The sequence below is a fragment of the Mugil cephalus genome, chromosome 1 (assembly GCF_022458985.1).
Source record: "Mugil cephalus isolate CIBA_MC_2020 chromosome 1, CIBA_Mcephalus_1.1, whole genome shotgun sequence".
Classification (NCBI taxonomy): Eukaryota; Metazoa; Chordata; class Actinopteri; order Mugiliformes; family Mugilidae; genus Mugil; species Mugil cephalus.
The window spans coordinates 41189899-41211186 of NC_061770.1; the positions used below are offsets into that span (position 1 = coordinate 41189899).

At 44.2% G+C, this 21288-nt stretch overlaps 1 protein-coding gene across 10 annotated transcripts in view; it reads left to right on the forward strand.

The window, feature by feature from the left end:
• Nucleotides 1-3231: 3231 nt before the first annotated feature.
• LOC125005117 (sodium/potassium/calcium exchanger 2-like) overlaps nt 3232-21288 on the forward strand; it is a 42396-nt gene continuing 24339 nt past the window's right edge. For 2 of the 10 annotated variants that reach the window (XM_047580179.1, XM_047580190.1), the window contains exons 1-3: nt 3232-3609; nt 4547-5624; nt 20526-20573. In XM_047580179.1, coding sequence (XP_047436135.1) covers nt 4722-5624; nt 20526-20573 — 951 coding nt within the window. In that variant the 5' untranslated portion in view covers nt 3232-3609; nt 4547-4721. Of the gene's footprint in view, nt 3610-3669; nt 4003-4543; nt 5625-20525; nt 20574-21288 lie in introns of those variants that run through there. The other 8 variants (XM_047580163.1, XM_047580199.1, XM_047580172.1 and 5 more) reach the window with 6 other exon arrangements.

Here is a 21288-nt window from a genome sequence, read left to right on the forward strand (position 1 = left end):
CACTCTGGATGTCTGCCTGCTCAGAAAGCATATGCATGAGGAAAAAAATGGAAGTGAGTAAATGTAATAATTAATTTTTATCTCTTCAGATCAATCCAATAAGTGAAAATCACAAAAAAACATTTCGAATTAAAAAAACTATAAATTTGTCCATTTTGGTACGGATCATAGACTCATTGCACATCTTAGATGGCCGTTGGTTTATGTGTCTGCGGTATGTTCAAGTGCAACCTTTATTCCATCCATTGATGTAATAACCTGGTCATTAAGTATATTCAGGAAGTCAGCTGACCTCATGCTTTTGACATAATGTTGCTGAACTTAGACCTGAGCAACTGCAGCAACCCCAGATCATAGCACTGCCCCCACAGGCTGGTACAGTAGAAACTTCTTACCCTGATGCCCCATCACTCTGGGACAGGGTAAATCTGGACTCATCAGACCACACGACCTTCTTCCATTGCTCCAGAGTCCAATCTTTATGCTCACTAACAAAGTGAAGCCTTTTTTTTTCCCGGTTAGCCTCACTGATTAGTGAGAAAGCTAAGCAGCTGTTCAGTCTCAAACCCTTGACTTCCCTTCACATTGTACATGTGGAAATGCTCTTACTTTCTCACATCTTTTCCCACAACCATGGGATGAGTCTTTCAACATGGTTGTTTAAAAAATGAGGAGCTACTCATTGCATCAGTTGGGATTAAATAACTTGTTGCCAGATGAAAGATAATCACATGTAGCAATGATCCAATAGGAGGCTCGCACTTATTCGATTAGTTAAATCCAGGTGGCTACTTTATTTTTCACCCAGGCAGTGTATCTGTCCAATATGTCTTTGTCTTTAGCCATGTAAAATGTAAAAATCCTGTTGTGCCATTATCAAATATTTAGATACAGAAAACATTCTACTAAAAACTCTTTTCCCCGGGTGACGTATTATGAGTTCATGAACAAATAAACTGAGCTTCATTTCTACAATCAGTGGAAATCTCACTTTAATTCCCAAAATTGACAGATGGTCCAGTGACAAAAAAGCTGCCCCGCGGTCCAGTCTTATTATCCCCAACCATCTGATCGATGATGTAGCTTAGTTACGTGTTCATTCACGAATCAACATTTTAATCCGCGTGACAGAGCAGGCAGCCACTTGTTCTTGTGGGGAATTGCGAGCCTGACTGGTGAGTAAGATAAGTGGCAGCAGTATGAAAACCAGTGCTTTGTGCGTGTAATGAATCAATCAAATCCAACTCACGAAGCACATGAGGGATTCTTTTTCTGAGAAAGCAGCAAAATTTCACCTGCAGGTCCGTCCTGCTGAACTTTTGCTTTAACAATGTGCCCACGTAAGAGAAGCTCAGGTAATTCAACGATAAGACCCTGTACGAATATAACCCAGAGTAGACAGTCACCACCAACCATCAGATTATTGATAATGTGACGCAACTCAAGTGAATGCTTCTGGCCTCTGTGTTTCCTGTTAGGTAACAAGAAGCAGCGACACTGTAGAGGAGAGGAGAGAGGGCAATCAATGAGGTCAGTGAATCATGATTTATTATACAGCACAAGGCCATTAGTGTCACACAGGCTTTGTCACACTGTGTAAGGATGCACGTCTGTGTCTGTCCGACAGGGCTTGGCCTGTTAGCTAATGCTAAGTGGTCGGGGTGGAGGGCAGCCTTGGGGGACTGTAGGGATGATGGTTATGTCAGATGAAGACTCGGGTTGACATATTCAAAATGAAGCAAACTGCCACGTAAGGCACGCGTGACCTTTAACGTTTGTTCTCCCAATTGTATAGTAAATAAATACATTTTTGTTTGTTTTAAAGGTTTACAAGTTTGTGACCTTAAATAGAAGGAACTATTTTATGCAAGCTAACACTACTTTTTTTTTTTAACATAGCCATTCTCCTCCAACATTTACACACTTAATCCAGCGGAGTGCACATATTCCTTTGTGGCAGAAGTCAGCAGCTTCTTTATCATTCTCCACCAGTGCTGTCACCATGTGCTGCACAGAGGCCGACGTTCTCAATTTTATCAGACTGTGCTGACTTGCACTTTTGAATTACCCAAAGCTCAAATATCACACAAAGTTATTAACTTGAGACTTTCCGAATGATCACTGCAAGAGAAGAAGTGATGAGAGTTTATCTCCTTGCACCTTTGGCCACAAACCCATCAATCAATCAACCCTTGTCATTTTAAATTTAGAAAAAAAGACTGCAGACAGTTGGACGGACAAGAAGATTAATACCATCAAGTATGTGCTGTAAATATGAAGCAAAAGACTGTATATCATAAGTTACAACACCTCAGGGACCAGGGCCTAAATTAGTCACTCTGCGATTAATACTCAGGAAGTTTGACCAGTTGGGGTGAGGCTTGCAGCACAGAACATTTATCACTGGTCAAGTATTCAGCGTTTTTGTTCTTTCGGTCAGTCATTGTAACAGCTTGTTATTCTTTATGCTTACCTTACATCCAGTATTTGCAGTTCTGACAATCAACAGCAGCACATGTTGTACCGATCCCCGTCAATCATGCACTAAAACTAAATTTGCAGAATTCATTGTAAGGTTTCTGGTGTTGAATGTGCTGGACACTTTGTGTAGAAACATCTGTCTATTGGCACCATTTGTTAAAGTGCACAAATTAACACATCATATCATGTGTGTTCATAAATCTGAGTTGCACAAATGATGCATCTGAGCAAGAACACGCTCCCACAAAGAACCTTTGGGTCGACCTACTTAGCTGAACTTTGTAAACCATCTGATTGCTGGTGGATTTTGGTACTTTTAGACAAGCACCTTGGTTTTTCCATGTGACTAAAGGTGTCTTGGTGAAAACCTCAATTTGCACATCTCCCTAAATGTCTGAAGGTGCTCTGTAATCGAACAAGCACACGTACGAAAATGCACATGTGATGCTGCACCTCTGTCTGCTCATCACAGGCTGTTATTCTTGAAGAAATTGATTCTCCACTTGCACGTAACCTTGAAACGACCCAAGGCGTGCCCATAAATCATTGACTGGGCTGAAGCATATCCACCTGTTCCGCCATCAGCAGAAATGGGGGGGGGGGGGGGGGTAAAAGGGAAAAAAAAAAATCTGTGGAAGCACTGCCTTTGCTGTGTAACCACGGCAACTCCTCCCTCAAAATGAAACATCACCAAAGCCCCCACCTCGGGAACCGAGAAGGGAGGGATGCGCCGTCTGCCCGCTTACCTGGCTTTATTAATAAACCACCCGGTTCACGTGGTCAGCTCAGCCCCGCACAGTATTCCGCCACATTAGAGAGGCATTTTTGACTGGGAGGTGGGGGGGGTGCTCTTTTTTCTTTTTCTCCCCCTCTTTCATGCGAGACGGGTGGGCTGCTAGTGCTGCTGCTGTTGGTGCTGGTGGTGCTGATGCTGCCGCCGTGAGGGAGAGAGGTGAGCGCGTTTGGAAGAGCATTTTTTACCCCCCCTCTCCAAAGCTCCTCCTCTGCCGTCGGAGAGCGGAGACCGGTCACATTTTTTGCTCAATGAGAGCAAGAGGGCACCGGAGAGGATTTCCTAATTTCAACCCGCTGCTGTGCCGTGCGGCTGTCTCCTCGCCTCTGTCAAAGGTAAGGCATGACACGGTCTGCATCCTCTCCACGCGTCATGCGCCTCGCCAGGGGGAAACTAATGTTGGGTTGTTTTTGCTCGGAGGAGGGGGGGTGACGATGGTTAGCTGTTTGTTGTGTGGCGACATACAGCTGAAAGGGCGAATGCATTATTTGCATTATTGAAGGGCAGACGGGGAACAGAGTTGTCAGCGGGGCTGGCGTCTCAGACGCTCGGCTCATATGCAGCATCACTAAGAAGTCAAACAGGACGTGTGTTTTTTCTGTGTTTTTACCTGAGCAGCAGCGTCATGCCGTTTTTTTTTATTTATTTATTATTTCTTTTTTTTCACTGACTGCATCCAAGTGATGTCCGTAAACCTTGGGCCTTCCCATTACGTGATATTTTCCCAGGTAAAAAAAAAAAAAAAAAAAAAAAAGAGCAGGTTATTGAACACAAGTTGTCACGGTTTCTAAATGGAATTGGTCAAAGCGGCGTCAGTGAAGATCGTCTGCCTGCATGATAAGTTTTTCTGTCTGTCCGCGTCTGCTGCGCTTTAAATTGATTTACTTAGAAATGTGGATTACTGTTTATTTAGAAATACACTTAATTGCATCGCGTTAATCTGCTTAGGGCATAGAATGAGCTTAAAGGACTATGTAAATGTTCAAACTTAACGTAAAGTCCGGAATTCATTGGCATTTATTTCAGTGTGAGAGAACAACAGACAGAGCATGGGATGCTTTCAAAACATTACTTAAAATTATGACTTTGCATTTTAGGATATGTGATCTGGATGTGCATGACAATTCCTGCATGGTCTGGTCTACCACAGTAACACAGCTTGTTGTTATATAAAATTTTTTATATAAAAAATAAATGAACTTGTTTTGCACTTGTGTGATCTCACTTTCCAATGAAAAATATTCTCCTTTTCTTTCCAAAATTGTCCAGCAGAGGCTAATATGAAGACACCAGTTGGCAAACCAGACCCTGGAAAGCACCAACAATCGACTCAACTCATTTGAAACTGAAAAACGGCACCATGCCTAGTCTCCGATAAAATCTGCTCCCCTCTCTCCCCTCTTCCTACCTACCTACTGTGAGTGAGGACGTCAAGACCTGCACAGACATGGGTTCAGATCAGCCATGCATGGATTCTCTAGAAAGAAGGCCCACATTGGGCCCTGGCTGCAAGCAGCTGCGCCGTCAGTGTCTGCGGAAAAAGCTGAGGCCTGTGCGGATCGTAGGGTTCGTTGTCAGCCTGGTGGCCTTAAGTGCTGTCTCCTTCAGTGCCTTGACCTGGAGCTCAAGGGGTCTCAGTGAGCCAGTCCTCCCCCCGGAGAGCCTCCACCAGACGGCACCCCACAGGACCCTACTTTTCACCCAACTCCAGAAGGACCCCAATGTATCGGCTGACATGCCAATAGCCATGAAATCCACAGCGGACGGCAACGAGAGCAAGGGAGAATACCCACCAGACATTTTTGGCCTTGACCAAAGGCGCCAAGGAGCAGTGGTCCTCCACATGTTTGGAATGATCTACATGTTCATTGCCTTAGCCATCGTGTGCGACGAGTTCTTCGTCCCAGCACTGACGGTCATCACGGAGAAGCTGGCCATTTCGGATGACGTGGCGGGCGCCACCTTCATGGCGGCGGGTGGCTCAGCCCCAGAGCTCTTCACCTCCATCATTGGCGTCTTCATCTCGCACAGCAACGTGGGCATCGGGACCATCGTGGGCTCGGCCGTCTTCAACATCCTCTTCGTCATCGGGATGTGCGCCATCTTCTCCAAGGAGATCCTCAACTTGACGTGGTGGCCGCTCTTCCGCGACGTGTCCTTCTATATCCTGGATCTGATCCTGCTAATCATCTTCTTCCTGGATAACATCATCTCCATGTGGGAAAGTATCACGCTGCTCTCCTGCTACGCCTTCTACGTCATCTTCATGAAGTTCAACAGCCAAGTGGAGGGCTTTGTCAAAGATTGCATGAACAAGAACCAAGTGGTAGAAGTAGAGGTACAGCCCAAGGTGAGTTGAAAATATAGTTTGTTGTGAAGTGTTACAGTAGGTGTGCAGTAGTGACTTTTAAGCATTTCAACTGAAATTACCTTTAAATGTACCTTTAAAGGTTTGGACACACACTCATTCCCTTTCAGTCATTTCATGCAGCCGGTTTGTTTTCTAATGAAGTCCAACCAGCTTTGATAGTCATTCAAGTTAAACCCAAAGTGAAACCAGTTAGCTTGTGGAGGCATGCTCCTGATTACATGCATCTGTTTTTGTTCTCACTTAAAGCCCAAAATCTGTTGTATTGTTAGGTCACTCAGAACGTAACAGCTAACCCTAACCCTAACCCAAGCATATGCCGTCCTGGCTTATACACACACCCATACGTTAAAATAACAGAAACTCTGTGGGCGTTACATACGACCAACTTTCAGTTAAACTGACCACTGCACATTAACGCGATCTACTGGATGCTGCTGTGTTGGCATACAGTATTCCACTGTGGGATTAGCAAAACACAGTCTAATGTGTAATTCTGGGTTAAGCTCTACAAATTGTGTCCTCATTTGACAAATAAATCCCTTGGAAGATCTGAGGAGTTGTTTTTTTTTTTTTTTCTTCTTCTTTTCTTCCCAGTTAAAGATTCCCCACTGTATTTAAATTAATGCATAAACCACACACAGTAAATGGCCTCAGGATTGATGCATGTGTCTTTGTGCCTTTCTCCACATTATTTGCTCTAAGTGGAAGTTCTTCGTTCACAATCACTCAGCGCAGTATTTCACCGCTTTCTCAACAGCGCAAACAGTCTGTTGAGAAGAACTGCAGAAATCATTACTTCACCTAACATTCACCCCCTCAATGACACTTGAGGGCAAAAGACTCCGCAGTGCAATTTGATACCGGTGTAGAGATTATCTGCACGGATTTAGATTTCTTTGTGACATGAGATGGAAATGAAATTTTGAGGAAGTTGTATTGTAAAGCTTTCATTAAATTGGGATTTATTCAGAGTACGTAAAGGGTCTTTTTTTTTTTTAAACGGCAGGTCAGAGGATGTTTCGGAAAAAGACACGAGCACCATTTGATGCCCACAGACCAAAATACTAAAATAAACTCAGTTTAAGATCAAACATGTAAACAGTTCTTTCTGCTTTGTTGCATTGATTCACGTAGCAAGAAAAGAGTGAGAACAGAGCGGTGCACAGGCTGAGTGCCAGAGAACACGCAGGTGACCTTGAACTGCAATGGATTCTGGGTACTTTGGCCAAGAGAAGCATGCATGTGTGTGTCGGCTGAAAAACAACTTTTGACGGAGGGTGGAAAAAAAAAAAATAGAGCAAGACAGATGAGTCGATTAAGCCCTGCCATCATGTCTCATCTCCCAGTTGCTCGCAGCAGATTCAGCATCTCCTCTCGTTTGCGTTGTGTGCAACAATATCACGACGGCGCTTCTCAACAGCCTCCCTTCCAACATTTATACAACACATGAATTAAACATGCTCCAAATTTAGGTATAAAGCTATTACTTCACTCAGCAGAGGTTGTCAGCCTCTTTTAGTTTGTGACGTGGGTCTACCGGGTTAATAGAACTAGGAAGGCACAAATATTATTAGACTATAATTATCTAAACATGCGTTTTTTTTCTTTTTTTTTTTTTAATCAAGCTTTGACACTTTGGGGACGCGCGTATTTCGAGACACAAGTGTTATTTTGAGATTTAATTGATATCAGCAGGCACGTGTGCGTGTGAGTTCATGCGTGAGCGACGGAAAGTGAAACAGGAGGACGAATGAGCTTGTGAAAGTCTTCGGCAAAACATGACTGAATGTCAGATGTGAATGTGTTTGTTCGGTATTTTGTTCTCTAAGTCAGACGTTTTATTGTCCTGAATGCCTTCTCCAGTGGAACGGTGGAGCTCAGGTGTGAAGTCTCGCGGTGTGAGGACAGTAGGGTGGGGTTTTTACGCCGTGTCCTTGAACTAAACTCCGGATTAAAATGGGTTTCGCTGAGATTAATTTGCGCATCACAATATTGGGACCTTGCGTGCTACGCGGTGGTGTTGTGCCTCTAGGTTGCTTGGCTGGTAATTGGCGGTTGGCCATTAACAATGCCATAAATAACAGGAAAATTAGATTCTGACGTACGCAGCAGTGTGATGTTCTGCGTTTAGGAGTCATCAGTTTCGTACTATCCGTGACTGCCACCTTTCATCTCATTGCATAACTGTTCTTTTTTTTTTTTTATCCTTTTTGTTGTAGGCGACAACTTTCCTTCGTCTGCTCCTGGTTACACAGAAATAGATTGTCCCCGTTCCTCTTATTTTCTGGAAAATAACACCTTAGCTCCCAGGCAGACAGTTCAGTGGTGAGAGCGGGGCTGGCTCTTCGATCACCGGACAGATCAGAGGTGTCAGAGGATTTTTTTTTTGTTTGTTTGTTTGTTTTATACCTCAGGTGTCTGTGAAATCCGTTCAAGACAATTCATCTAAAGCAATCTGCTGTAGTTTTTCAATCCAGTCAACACAAATGCTCTATATTGATATGTACTTTCGCAGAATTGCCCCGAACAGTAAAAAAAAAAAAGGGCAGCACAAGCTTTTGTTTTTACCAAGGCATTGGGTAGAGCGGGGAAGCGACAGCATATGGATCGTCTCACTCTAATCTCGCTTGTAAAAATGCACTCGCACTTTCTAGTTCTATTTTAGTTCGCCGCTAGTCGATGAATGAATCGGTCCAAGTGACAAAATAAACTCAGCTGGCCCTTTTATAAAGGCCATCACACTTTGCTGAGAAAATAAAAAGTGATGTTGTCAGGTTAATGTGACTGACCATATGTTATGCTCTGGTCTTCATTAATCAGTTGTTGGGAGAGTCCGGCACACTTTAAGCTTTAAAGATAACCTGCCATATTGACATTTAAGTTAATTTTCTAAATGTATGTTCATCTCTGAAGCAGCTAAACACACCACTGTGTTTACATAGCTACTTTCAGACATAGGACATTTCCAACAGTTACAGAAACTTAAAATGAACCTCCTTTATATTAGGGAACTGAGAACAATGGATGCCAGCAGGATTCTGTATTTAGGGTCTTTTAGGCAGTTCCTATCTCCAAGTAGGTACTTACCTTTGCTGAGTCTACAACGGTTGGTCGAACATGTAAATGTGCCAGCACCTACCATTTAAAATAAACAAATGATGTGAACAGTTGGTTGAACCGTAGGTCTTCCACAGGGGGTCCGCGGAGGTACTGCAGAGGGGTCGCAAAATCTTTGGTTGATTAGACATTTTTTGTTGAAGACCCCTGGATTGAACCATTGGCGCTAAAAAAAAAATTAAAAGAAATCTACAACCCTGTCACATTGGCCAACTTTAGTCCACGATTTCTTGAGCCGATATCAACTGATGAATCATTTTAGGGTTCCTATCGGTGGTGCAAATGCTTGTATCGATGTAGTTCTTGACGTAGGTCAGAAAGATTCTGGAAAGGTTTCAGCTGAAAGCTCCTTATGCTGTTAGTATTTTACCTTGTATGTTTGTTGTTTGGTGCTGGACAGATAGCCCATTGATGAGCAATAAAAAATAATAATGAAAAACAGTAAAAATGATGGATGATGAAATCAAAACAATGAGCTGAAAGACCTCAAAACACCCTGAAGAGCTAGATGAATCTTTATGAGCTAATAACTCGGTCAGAGGTGACTAAATGCACTGTTAATTTTAAAAATAATAATAGTAGCTACCGCATATATAAATACATATTTTTTAGTAAAAACAACACATTGAATTCTTTTACAAATAATCATGCTTTAGCGTTGTTCATCTTTGACCCAAGCAGATGTTGTAAGGACGTATTTACCTATTTATTCTGGAGTGATTGGTGCCTAATTCTTCGGTTTATCTAATGAATGCTTAGCTGCTGGTTAATCTCTCAACAAGGGCACTCGCCCAGCGAAGTCAGGTTGCTGCCTCTGCCGTCCTTATTCCCCGGGACGGGCCCCTGCAGATGGGCTGTGCCGCACAGGCTGTCGTTGAATCTCTTGAATCTGTTTCAAATCACATGACGTCTTTGGCGAATGACCGGCTCCTTTACTATTTTGACAGCAATTGTTTATTTTTACACCCGTTTTTGAACCAGAAATGACTCTAAGCACCACATTTAGACGAATCATCATTTTAAAATGTTGATTTCATTCCACTCTAACGTGATCCGCCGCATGGCTACTACTGCCTTTGAGAGGCTGCAAAATGTGTCATAGCTGTTGCTTGTGCTTCCTCTAATGTGTAGTGTGCGTGTGTACTGTTGCTGTTAGAGGTTCGCGAGTCAATGGCGGTGCCTTTTTATTGTGTCACTGCTCTTAATTGTTTGCACGTTCTGTCACGGATAAGCTCCTCGGTCTCAAAGAGCCACTTTCAACCGGTGCTCGTGGACGAAGGTCCGTTCGCAGAACAGTGGTTCGTTCTTTATGCGCAAAGATGCCCCATCTGAAGGAATCTCACACCCACACTTTCAGTCAAAGCGTAATGTACAGCCTGTAGGGGCACAGTTCAAGGTAACAATAGAAACAGAGGCTTCCTTATTTTTGAGCCTCGCATGCTTGGATGATCACGGCAGCAGCAGATGACGCGTGTACTCGAGTTGGCTTCGCGTGCTCATAGTATCCCAGTGAACCAATCGTTTGTCCCAGACTTTTTATCCCATGTGCAAGAATTCCAGTAGGCCAATAGCCAAATCGACACTGCCGCCTTAAATACACAGTAGAGAACGAAAAGAACCATTTTTTTTTTCCAATCCAACACTTTTCTACGGCCATTGTGGTAGGGTTAACCAGACAAAGGGGTCAGTTAGGGTCTCATGTGGCTTAACGTCAGCGGTAGAGGCGTGCTCCGGCCGTACTCGGCATTAGAAGAGTCTTTCATCATCTGCATAGCCCCCCCCCCCCCCCCCCCCCCGAGCCCCCTCCTCAGGACCACCTCGTCAGGCTAGCCCGGGCTTATCTTGTTATCTTGTGGCCTCCCTCATTGTGTGGCTGATGGACTGACTGGCTGCTTTTGAAAATACTGGCTCAGGCAGATCAGATTAGCCAGCACTTTGTGCGCGATGGTTTTATGAAAGACAGCGGAGTGATCATGGTGACGCAACGAAAGTCTGACAGTGACAACACCGGAGGCTTCTTAAACGCACACCTGAACACGGCTAGATATCATCATGCCATGATGCTTTTTTTATCACGAGGGCGATTACAGCATCAGACATTAAAAAGTGAATCGGGAGAGATTCCTGTCGTGATGATCAGACCACTGCAGACTGCAGTGTAGCTAAGATCCCGCTCCCAACCGCACTGCGATCGTCAACGTTGGATAAGCCAGCGTGTATCGAGGCAGATGTTGGTTCTGCCGAGATGGAAGGTGCGACCTCTGATGCATTACCAAGCTATAAATAGCGTCACGGAGGCGAGATCTTCCATCAGGATGTGTTTCAGAGATCAGTTACAAAGCGGTTTCTGTGCAGAGAGCAGACTGTTTGCGTTTCCTCCCTGCGGATTTGGACGCTGGTCGGGCACCGGTTCTGTCTGCACACGCCGATGACGCTGTGCATCTTCATCTTCACACATCTTAAAAACAAAAAAAAACAAAAAGGTTCTTGAGTACTCTTTATTGTGCTATTTTTATTTTTTTTCCTTTTTCAGCCTGTCCAATCCAACTGAAATCCCACCTCACACGCTATAATACCACACTGCACTGCATGAACTCCATCACTACTTGCGCGCGTGACGCATTCGCGGGATTATCCTCCATTAGGGCCGATGACGGGCTAATTTCCCAGATGGGCGCTGCACAACTCGTACCAAATTCTAAACTGCATCTGTTTCGCATCGCCGCTTCGGGCTCGAATGGATAATAAAAGCAGTTGTCAAGCTAATTTCTGGGAAATCCTTTTTTGAAATACCCGTTTTTAATTACACTGAAAGTAGATTTTGCACAGAGACATTAACCTTTAAATGCAAGCATGCACAGCTTCTGGATTAAACTTGAAATTCTTTTTTTTTTTTTTTTTTTTGTGCAGTATTAGCTGTGTGCCCTTGTCCTTCATATGAAAGCAGTGAGAGTTCTTCTGTGTGCTTTGAAAGGGAAGTTGTAGAAGTAACCTTGGTTTATACCAAATGAAAAATCAAGGGAAGAAGGGAATATTATTTCAGCTTTTTTTTGTGGTTACAGAAGGTTTATGAATCATAGTTCAACATGTTTGTGAGTTGTTTTGTTGATCATTTGATGCCAGAGATTTTTAACGTTCGAATTCAAAGAAGCTGAGGTGATGCCTCTGTCTTTATACGGCCGTTCGCGTTGTCACGGCCTCATGCCAGCTCATGCACCATATATTATTTAGAGACGGAGAGATACAGAGAGGGAGCTGTTTTTTTGTGTTCAGTCGATGACAACAGAGCCGGAGTCCAATGATTTAAAAATAGAAAGCCTGCGACTTTGATCTCACCATGACGATGAGGAGTCCAAGTTTTATCATCCGCTCCAGCTGTGGCTTCTTGTCTGAGGAGGGTGGAGAGCCACGAGCGGCAGTAATTAGTTTTCCTGTTTTAGGAGGTTTTACCTTATTGTCGGGCCGTTAGAGGAGTCAATGGAGGGAAGGGGGAGGGAGGTATCGTTGGCAATAAAAAATAATGGGCTGATCACAATATATAGAGTCAAGTTTTTAAATAATAACAATAAAAAAAACACTAGACGGAGCTGCTTTTGAGTTCCCCCTTTTACTGTTTTCGCCTCCATTGTCTACTTTTATTCCTCTGGCTTTCTTGGCCGCGCCGCTCTCCCTGCTATTGTCCGAATCCAATTTAAACCACATTCATTGATAATAATTGGGCGAGCCGAAGTTCTCATTAGCAACACAGGTGCTGATGGCTGCTTTTTTTTTTTTCTTTTTTTTTGTATGTCATCCTGAATTGGTAATTGTAGTACGCAGCGTCCCCCTCCGTTCTTATCAGAGTGGCTCTCCACCGCCTCCTCAGCGTTGTTAATGGTTTGAAGGTCACCGTGTCACTTATTACAGTGTCCGTGCAATTATCAAATCTGCTGCGCTTTAAATAAAGAGCAAAACACGACAGCTTGCTAATTTTAACTTAAAAAAAAAAAAAAGGAGATGGTTATTCGTGCGTAGTGGAGGCGTCCTGAATTGGGCCACTTTGAAGATGTTTGCACAGCAAGATAAACTGTGTTCGTGGCCCCCTGATACATAAAGGCATGCGAGGTAATTCGTGCAAAGAAACTTCGCTCGGGATTAATTTATGATGTGTGCATCTGTTCTACTTTTTTCTTAAAGAAACCACAAACGATCTCTCTTTTTGTTCCCATATAGTGCATATAATTAGTTGATTAAACTGTCTAGAAATGAAGTGTTTTGATAAAGAGGAGCAGGTGGTGAAAATGGGATGTTGAAACTTCACACCGTTTGAGATCAACGTGTGGTTCCTGTTCTTGTCCTGTTCATCTCTTTAACTTCACACATGTAATAAAGCACAAGATAGATGGTAGATCACAAGGAAGACAAACTAACCGTGGGTCATCAAGCATTTGCTTGTTTCCTGTTCAGTCTTTGTCCTTGGTGCTGCACCACGGTGCTAAGAATTACTGTCTGGTTACCTACAATCCTTTATGTTTTGTTGTTAGTTGTGCCACATAAATTCATTTTATGTTGCGAGTCAAGAAAAACAGAGACCTGCCTGTCAGCGCCAGTCATTTGTTTAACAGTTTGTTCTTAGTTGACGTACAACATGTTGTCGTGGTGTACGTCAACAAAAACCTACAGCAACAACAGCAGCTCAAGTGCTGGTTGACGCCGTTGTTGACTTTACCCATTCAAGCGTTTAACCGGTGGAACGACTTCGCCGTCGAAACAAAAGCGAAGGCGGCTCAAACCTGATGTCTCACGCGTGCGGTCACGCCAGCTCGTTGCCTCACGCTGGCGGCGGCTTCCTTTACAAATGTAGTGTAGTTTATTTCTCTGCCACCACCACTTAAAGTGATCCGGTGATTTCCCCGATCTGCCTGATGGGCTGCCCAGACGGCCCTGCCCCGGCAGACGGCTCGCAGCGCGTCTGGATGGACCCGCTCCGTGAAGCTGTTTCGCCTCTAATGAGTTTGTATTGTGACGTGACTGAATATCTCTGGCTCCTGCCGTAACCGCTCGTCTTCACCGGAGGCCGTTTTCTATTTGATTTGTGCGCAGTTCTGGCCTCGGGGTAACATTAGCTCCCGAGGTTTACAGGCATTCGGGTCATCATGCTGATTTTTGGTTGTAGGCTCTTGTTTTGCTAATTTAAACCCTGTGCCAAAGCGAGCTCGTAAAGGTTAAGGCTCGTACGCAGACTTGGGCCTCGAGATGCAGGGGAAGCAGTTTTTGAAAAGGTGAAACGAGAGAGTGCTTTTTTTTTTTTTTTTTTTTTTTTTTTTCGAGGGAGAGCCTGAAGGTGAAACGTCGAGGCTTGCAAGAAACTGAAAGCCTTATTGATCAAGGGCTATTTTTAAAAGCGAGGTCAAATTAGATAATGTAACTGCACTGTAAAAGCATCATGTGAAGGGCACCGAGATCCCTATCTCAGGGGCGTATGAAATGACACGCACAGCCCGTATCGAGACGGCGCGTACGGGCGGAGGTGGCCTGAGCGCCGGCGGGCCGCACATGCTTAACTCTTTCCTCCGGGGGATTTTTTTGACCCTCGGCGTCGGGGCCCTGCTAAGCCGCGGCAGCTGAACATTACATCAGCTCAGAGAGAGACGGAGGGAGGAAGGCTCATGTAATACCCGTAATTTGCGAAATCCAGGGCGATAACGTCTGCTCGGGTGCAAAGCGCCCGCGCGTGCGTCTCGCGGCTGCGGACGGACCTCGCGCCGCACGGATAACCGTGGAGAATTTTAAATTTAAGAGAGTAAACCCTTAAACTGGAAGTGATTGCAATCAGGCTCTAATGAGCTAATTAGGAAATGCTCGGGGGCTCGGTGAATCTGCTGAAAGCCTCTCCTTAGCTGGGGTTGACACTCGTCGTTGGAAGGCAAATGACGCACGAGGCCGCCCTTCAGCCGAAGCCCGTCCCCTGTTAAGCCCGCCAAGGTGACCTGCAAGGGTCGTCGGTAGTAGATGTCATCCGGCCTACTGAACTGACTGGCAGGAAGCTTCCTCCTCCTTCTCCTCCTCCTCGACAGGATAAACTCCTTCCTGCACGTACGCCTCAGTCGGCCATGTGCTACCAGTGCAACAAAGGGGTCAGGATTATGTGTAAACGCTGTCCCCTTTTTTTTTAATTTATTTTTAGCTTTTAAATGTCACTGACATTATATCACCGAATTTGTAATATGTTAAATATTCATCTGCAGCTAAAATATAGTCTCCGGCCAATCTGCTTAAGTCACACTTGTTTCAGAAAGCTCGACGACGCAAACGGTGTCGCCGGCTTTGCTCATTTTTGCTCTCTCGGTGCAAGACTCATTTGACGAAGGCCGAAGAAAAGTCGAGCAAATTTGCTAATCAATCAAATCAAAGGCAGTTTATTTGAGACACAGTCGCAACGTTTCCGTTCATCGGTTTGATTAAATGCAAGGAAACGTGCTCTTCGTACATGCTGCCCCACGGCGCCCTTGTACCCAGGATGCTTTGCGGGTTAAGATCCAAAGTAGTTCAGGCACAGAACTCGTGAAGCAGCCAGCAGAGTCATATTTGTTTCTTCACATCGCACTGTTTCCTGTATAAAGAGAGACTGGGAGCCTGGCCCCTTCCTAAAAAAAAAAACAAAAAAGTCCTGTCAGATTGTTCAGCTCCAAGACCAGACAGTGTTTGTTTATGCAGTGAACACAAGGGGGAACACACACACAAAAAAAATGAAGAAACTCTTTCATTGGATGCAAAATTAATATACGGCGCCTGGTGCAGGATGAGTCATTATCAGGACTTTAAAACTTTTTTTTTCTTCTTCTAGGAAATGACAACGCAAGTAAGAATTCCAATAAAACCACTTTTCTTGTCAGCGTTGGTCCAGACACAGACATTCAGACATTCCTCCAGGTGACGGTTGATGCAAGATGTTTCATATTAATAATAAAATAAAAAAATCTAATTGATTTGATGGGATCTTTAATGGAGAGCTCGGTAAAAGCATTAACGATGATCTCAGCGTACGGGTGAAGCCGTGTAGTACGGTGTCGTTTTACCTCGGACTACTGGAGTAGACACAATGATGGATTCCTCTACATATCCGTTTCTTGTGATTCTGTCTGTTTAGGCTCTGCCAGTAGCATCCATGACAATGCCTGCACATATCCGGTAGCTGGAAAATGAGTCATGTACGGTGAAGTTGTGACAAACAAAAAAAAATTGAAAGAAAGAGATTAATTCTATAGCACTGATCTGACTGGAACTGCAGTCGTCCAGGAGCTTGTATTAAGTCCGACGCTAAAACGTTACGCTACGCAAAGTTTAATCTAGTGAATACGTCACTGTTTCTGAATGTCATTATTCCCTTTAAATGCTTACAATGCATTTCAATCTCATGGCACACGGTTAGGAAAATGACAAGAAGTACTCGTGCCTGATCAAACCCAGCTTTAGGTGATTACATTCACTTGCAAAAAATGACACAGCAGTTTTTGTTTCCCTGTTCGTCTCCCAGAAGCCTGAGTCTGATTGGTTCCTGGGAGGAGGGTGGGGGGGGGGAGTGAGAGGAAGCAATTTTGGCTTAGTCCTGGTGAGCATTGCCTTGTGGGAAATCAGTGTCGTGGCAGCTCCTGTAATTAGTTCTGCTTGTTAGAAAAATGAAGGGGTTACTAATTAGCAAGTGGATGGCTTCTTGACTTGTTGTGCATCTTTTCTCTTCTTTCCTTGAAGATCATCATTATCGTCTCAAGGCAAAACGACGGGGAGAGAAGGAGGGAGAGGGAGAGGGAGGGAGAGGGAGAGAGAGGGAGAAAAAGCTTCTCATCAGTTTAGCGCTAACACGATGAATCTAGATGGACAAATCTCGTAGGGTATGCTGTCATGCTCTGACAGACAGGCTGCCTGCTGTAAGCACGTGCAGGCAAACGCCCGGAGCTGTGCAAGATTTCATTTTCAAGTTTGCTCAGCAAGCAAGCCAGTCCATCTCGCTTTGGTAGATCCTTACATACACAGACTCGTACCCGATTTATTTATTGTAAATACACATTTGGCAGAGAGTGATCCGTGTCGTGACCTGCAGATTTTCACATTAATAGCTGAAGGAAATGTTGGATGCCAAATAAAAATGATGTGGATTTGTGTGTTTACATTAGGGCTGGGCGGTATACCGGTTCACACCAAATACCTTAGTATTTAGTATAGTAATAAGTATATTTAGTATACTAATACTACTAATACCTTAGTAGTATTAGTATAGTTTTCCGTTATGAGGGACCATTTTCAGTCTAGCGCTTCTAAACACACATGGTGTGAATGTGTGACTGTGACGCGTGGTGAAGATGGAACGATCCAAAACAAGTTAGGCGGCAAAAGGAGAAGACTTGTGCCAAAAAAAAGGTGCCTTGTCAGTTGTTTTTGTTTGTTTTGTTTTTTTGGGGTGACCAGACGTCCCGGATTTCTGGGGACAGTCCCCGTTTTGGATGAAACTGTCCCCGAAAGTGTCCCCAACTTTAGCTATTTGAAAAAAATGTTGCAGGCACACTACAGTTATTACGGTAGCCGGCTGCGCTGCTATTGACATTGCAGACATAGCAATTAAATTAAATTAAATTTGTCAAAATAATGAAACTATGATCTTAACTCCAGTCTCATTCATCTTTATCTTACTTGCTTTTCCAACTTCTTTTAACTCATCTTAGCATAAAGACATTCAGTAGGTTGAACTTGCACTTGCAATTAACCCTAAAGCTCACAAATGAACAGTTGTGCGATAAAATGCCTTTTCTTGTTATTCTAGGTTTCTAGCTAAAATCACTGTCATCAAACATCTAACGTTCTTATTTCATGATTGTTAGTAAGCATATGAGTACAGCAAAAGCTAAACACGTAAGTCTTTCAACCGATGAGACTGAAATTTAGCTTCGGGCTCACGAGTATTTAAACTGTTAGTCGGTTAAGAGATACTTTCATGGTTCCCCTCGTACATTTTACACACTGTTTGTGAGATGATTCATGCTGTGAGCACAGTACTCGTGGGAATCTATGCAAAGCCAGCGGAGTTTGGAAGGAATAATTTAATTCTACCCAAGTATGAGAACTGTACAGATTGTTGGACATGGTTGGAGCGGTATCGCAGACAATGACCAGTGATTTCATTCAGTCCAGATTTCTGAGTTTGATTCCATCCAAATTCTCAGATAACCAAACAACAAAAGAAATTACACTGGTTAAGAAGTGGATTATCAGAGTTATAACATGTAATACTTATTGGTGTTATCATCCTCTAATAATAAAGAATATATTTAAGGATTTAAAGGATCAACTAGAGCTGTGATGGATTTAATCAAACCCATCACTGCCGGACAAGAAACTGTGTTAAAAAAAAAAAAAAAAAAGAGAAGCCATTATTCCGCCGTGTAATTTAGCTTGGATGTCAAGGCATAAAGGAAATGCAAATCAAAGTCCTCCAGAAATAGACCGGTTTTGTGCTCTCACATTTCATATGAGAGGACTCATAATCCGCCCGGCTACTGTTCGAAAGTCAGGACTTCCAGCTCCGCTTTCAGCCTCTCGCCCCGCACGCTCGGATTCCTCCGAAAGTGTAAGCTGTGGGCAATTTGAGCGGGTGAAAGCGGACGTATTTTTTATTTATTTATTTTTTTCTTTTGCGTGACGTCACGCTCTTTTTATCGATAATTCTCCGTAATAACCGCGCATGTTACGTGCGCGCGGCTGCCGAGGGACATTTATCTCCCCGCGGCTGATCCTCTTCCAAGAACGATCCTGATGTGACGTTACATAAGGGCTGGAAGGGAAGGCAGAGCTGCCTGGTATTAGGGAACACACACACACACAAAAAAAAAACAAATCCAGAGAACATACTAATCTCCCTGTGTGATTATTAGTCATAATATTTAACGCTGGCTTAATGACCGGCCCATGGCATAATCTCTATCTGGCACATTTACCTGCTCTCTCCAAACCCTCACGTTTTGCCTTTGAGTCGGCCGCTATGGGGTGAAATAGAATAATTATACTCGAGTGTGCAGGGAATTACCCTGAAGATATGAAATGGAGGGGAAAAGGAGGTTACTGCTCAACAAGCTCTGTGGTAAACCTCAGGATTAGCTCAACTTCCGCCTAACATTTTCGGAGAGCGTTTCAATCGGGCTCACTCATTTCTGTAATTATTCCGCAGCCATACAGAGGAAAAGCTAATATATGGAAAATTATGAGCTGCCGGGACACAATGAGTGCTGACAGCTCGCAGTGGAGATGTTTGAAATTTCTCCAAGGTGAAAAGCAGCTACGAGCGGCTTACTCCAAAAACCTGCCGGGGCGAATGCTAACTTCCCACGTAGCGGCACGTTCACTCGATATTCAGCGCAAAAGCAGCGTCACTTCGCTGAATATGTATATTTGCCCCGCATTTTTAAACAGCCACAAGATCAAACCGGATCAGTTTCTGAATATTCCTCGGCGTTATCGACGAACGCCAGCACCTCCGCACTCTGCGCCGTTTGCCGTTTGAAACCGCGTAGGCGGGCAGAAACAAAGCCCTGATATCTTAGGATCGGAACAAAAAAGCTTTGTGTTTGTTCCCTTGCAGTTAGGAACGCGAGGCCGCGAGCAACTGCTGATGAAGTGAGCACACTTCAGTCACTTCAGGCGGCTGGTGAAAGGCTTTTGTTTCAAAAATAAACTGTTACAGTAGCGTGCGAGCCAAAAAAGCCCCGCTGCGAACGATGCTAGAGAACCCGACGATTGTTGAAAAGGCTCAAAGAGTCTCTTTGGCGTGATCTGGCACTTCTCTCGGGCGAAGTTATCGCACCACGACTTGAAAAGTTCATTTGATTTCTTGCTGGGAGTTTCAGAAGAAGAACAATGTTGTTCTTGTGCCTGCAGATTAAAAAAAAAAAGAAAGAAAGAAAAGAAACGCCCGCAGCTGGTTAGCTTAAGTTTTCAAGTTAAATCTTTTGCCGCGCAGATTAAACAAAAAAAAAAAGAAAAAAAAAAAAGATTAGATTACAAAATGGAAAAGCAGACTTTATCCCAAAAAGCCTGAGCCCAGTCATCAAAAGGACGGGGAACTCTATAAACAAAGACTAAATAAAATACACAGCAGCGCAGCCGCTACGCACGGGCTTCTCAATAGCAAACATCAGCTTTATTTCTAGGTACAATTTAATGGTTTATCTGGACTATTACAGGGGGTTTAGGCAGATTCTTGCTTGGCTTCTCTATTGTTCACTTATCTTTATCTAATGCTGTACGTAACCCGCTCCCACACGTAACTTCACAAAGTGAAATCGCAGCAGTCCAGTCCACTGCATTCTCACATTCACCACCAAAAGGATAAATGCATTTCACAAACGTATTAAATATTTTACAGCTTCTGCGAGATCTTTTTTTTGTTTGTTTGTTTGTTTTTAGCCTCTCGTACGACCCTTTGATTTAAATGACAGGAATTGAAATGACACATCTGAATGAAATTTCAAGGAAATCTAAGTAGACGCGGTGTAATCCCGCTCAGCTCTGGACTGACACGGCGGGCGGGCACATCGTCGGGGAGGAATCTGTCCCTCAAGTCTTGTCCACTTACATCACAGTCAGCCACCGCCATCACTTGTTACCGTGACGTCCTCCTCTGTCTCCTCTTCATCCCGTCTTTGTGCTCGTGTGCGGCATGCTTCACATCTATGTCCTGTTTTTTCTTCTCTTTCTCTCTCCCTCCCCCCTTTATTTCTTCTTCTCTTTGTGTTGGATGAGAAGGCAAGTCCCGGGGCCCCGGAGGATGACGGCAAGCTGTCGGTAGGTCCTGTCTGATTGTGCTCGTCCCCGTTTCTGTGTAGACGTGCTAGCGTAACTCGTTGTTCCCCCCCCCAACCCCGCCATACTGTGACCCAGACATGTGCACTGTTATCCCTAACCCTCAGCCTCCCTGTGTGCAGAGAGTAGCTCTGTCTGTTTTCTAGAGCCCTTTTCTTTGCACCACTGACACACAGCATGCAGAAGGCAGGAAGAAGGAGCATGTGTTTCGAAAACCTTCTTTTTTTTTATGTTTAAATGCTTGTGTAGCTCCAGAAAGAGGTGTCTAACTTTCATCCAGAATGTATAAATCAGAGCGACAGAAGGCGGCCCTCCTAAAGACATACTGAGAAGCTGCGGTCCCCGCCGCGCTACGCGTCCTCCTTGCCTTCCGCTCGCACATCATGTGGGCCCATGACTTGGCACCTGACACCTCCCGCTCCTACGCGTCACCCGCGAGCAGCCAAAGGCGGACACGCTTCCCGAACAGCTGCCTGCCGAAGTGGCGCCCGATTTCCCACAGTTCTCAAGTTCAGCTTCGCCTGCCGGAGTCACCTTGGCGTGGACTGTTTTGGGGAGATGAACGAGGCTTACATGTTTAAGAAGCTGTTCCGTTTGATCGTTTTCACCGGGTTGCAGGTTCCTCCGAGGGCGTTCGTAAACAGATGAATCTTTTCTGTTAAGAAAATTCTGTTAATTAATCAAAGCACGAGCACCT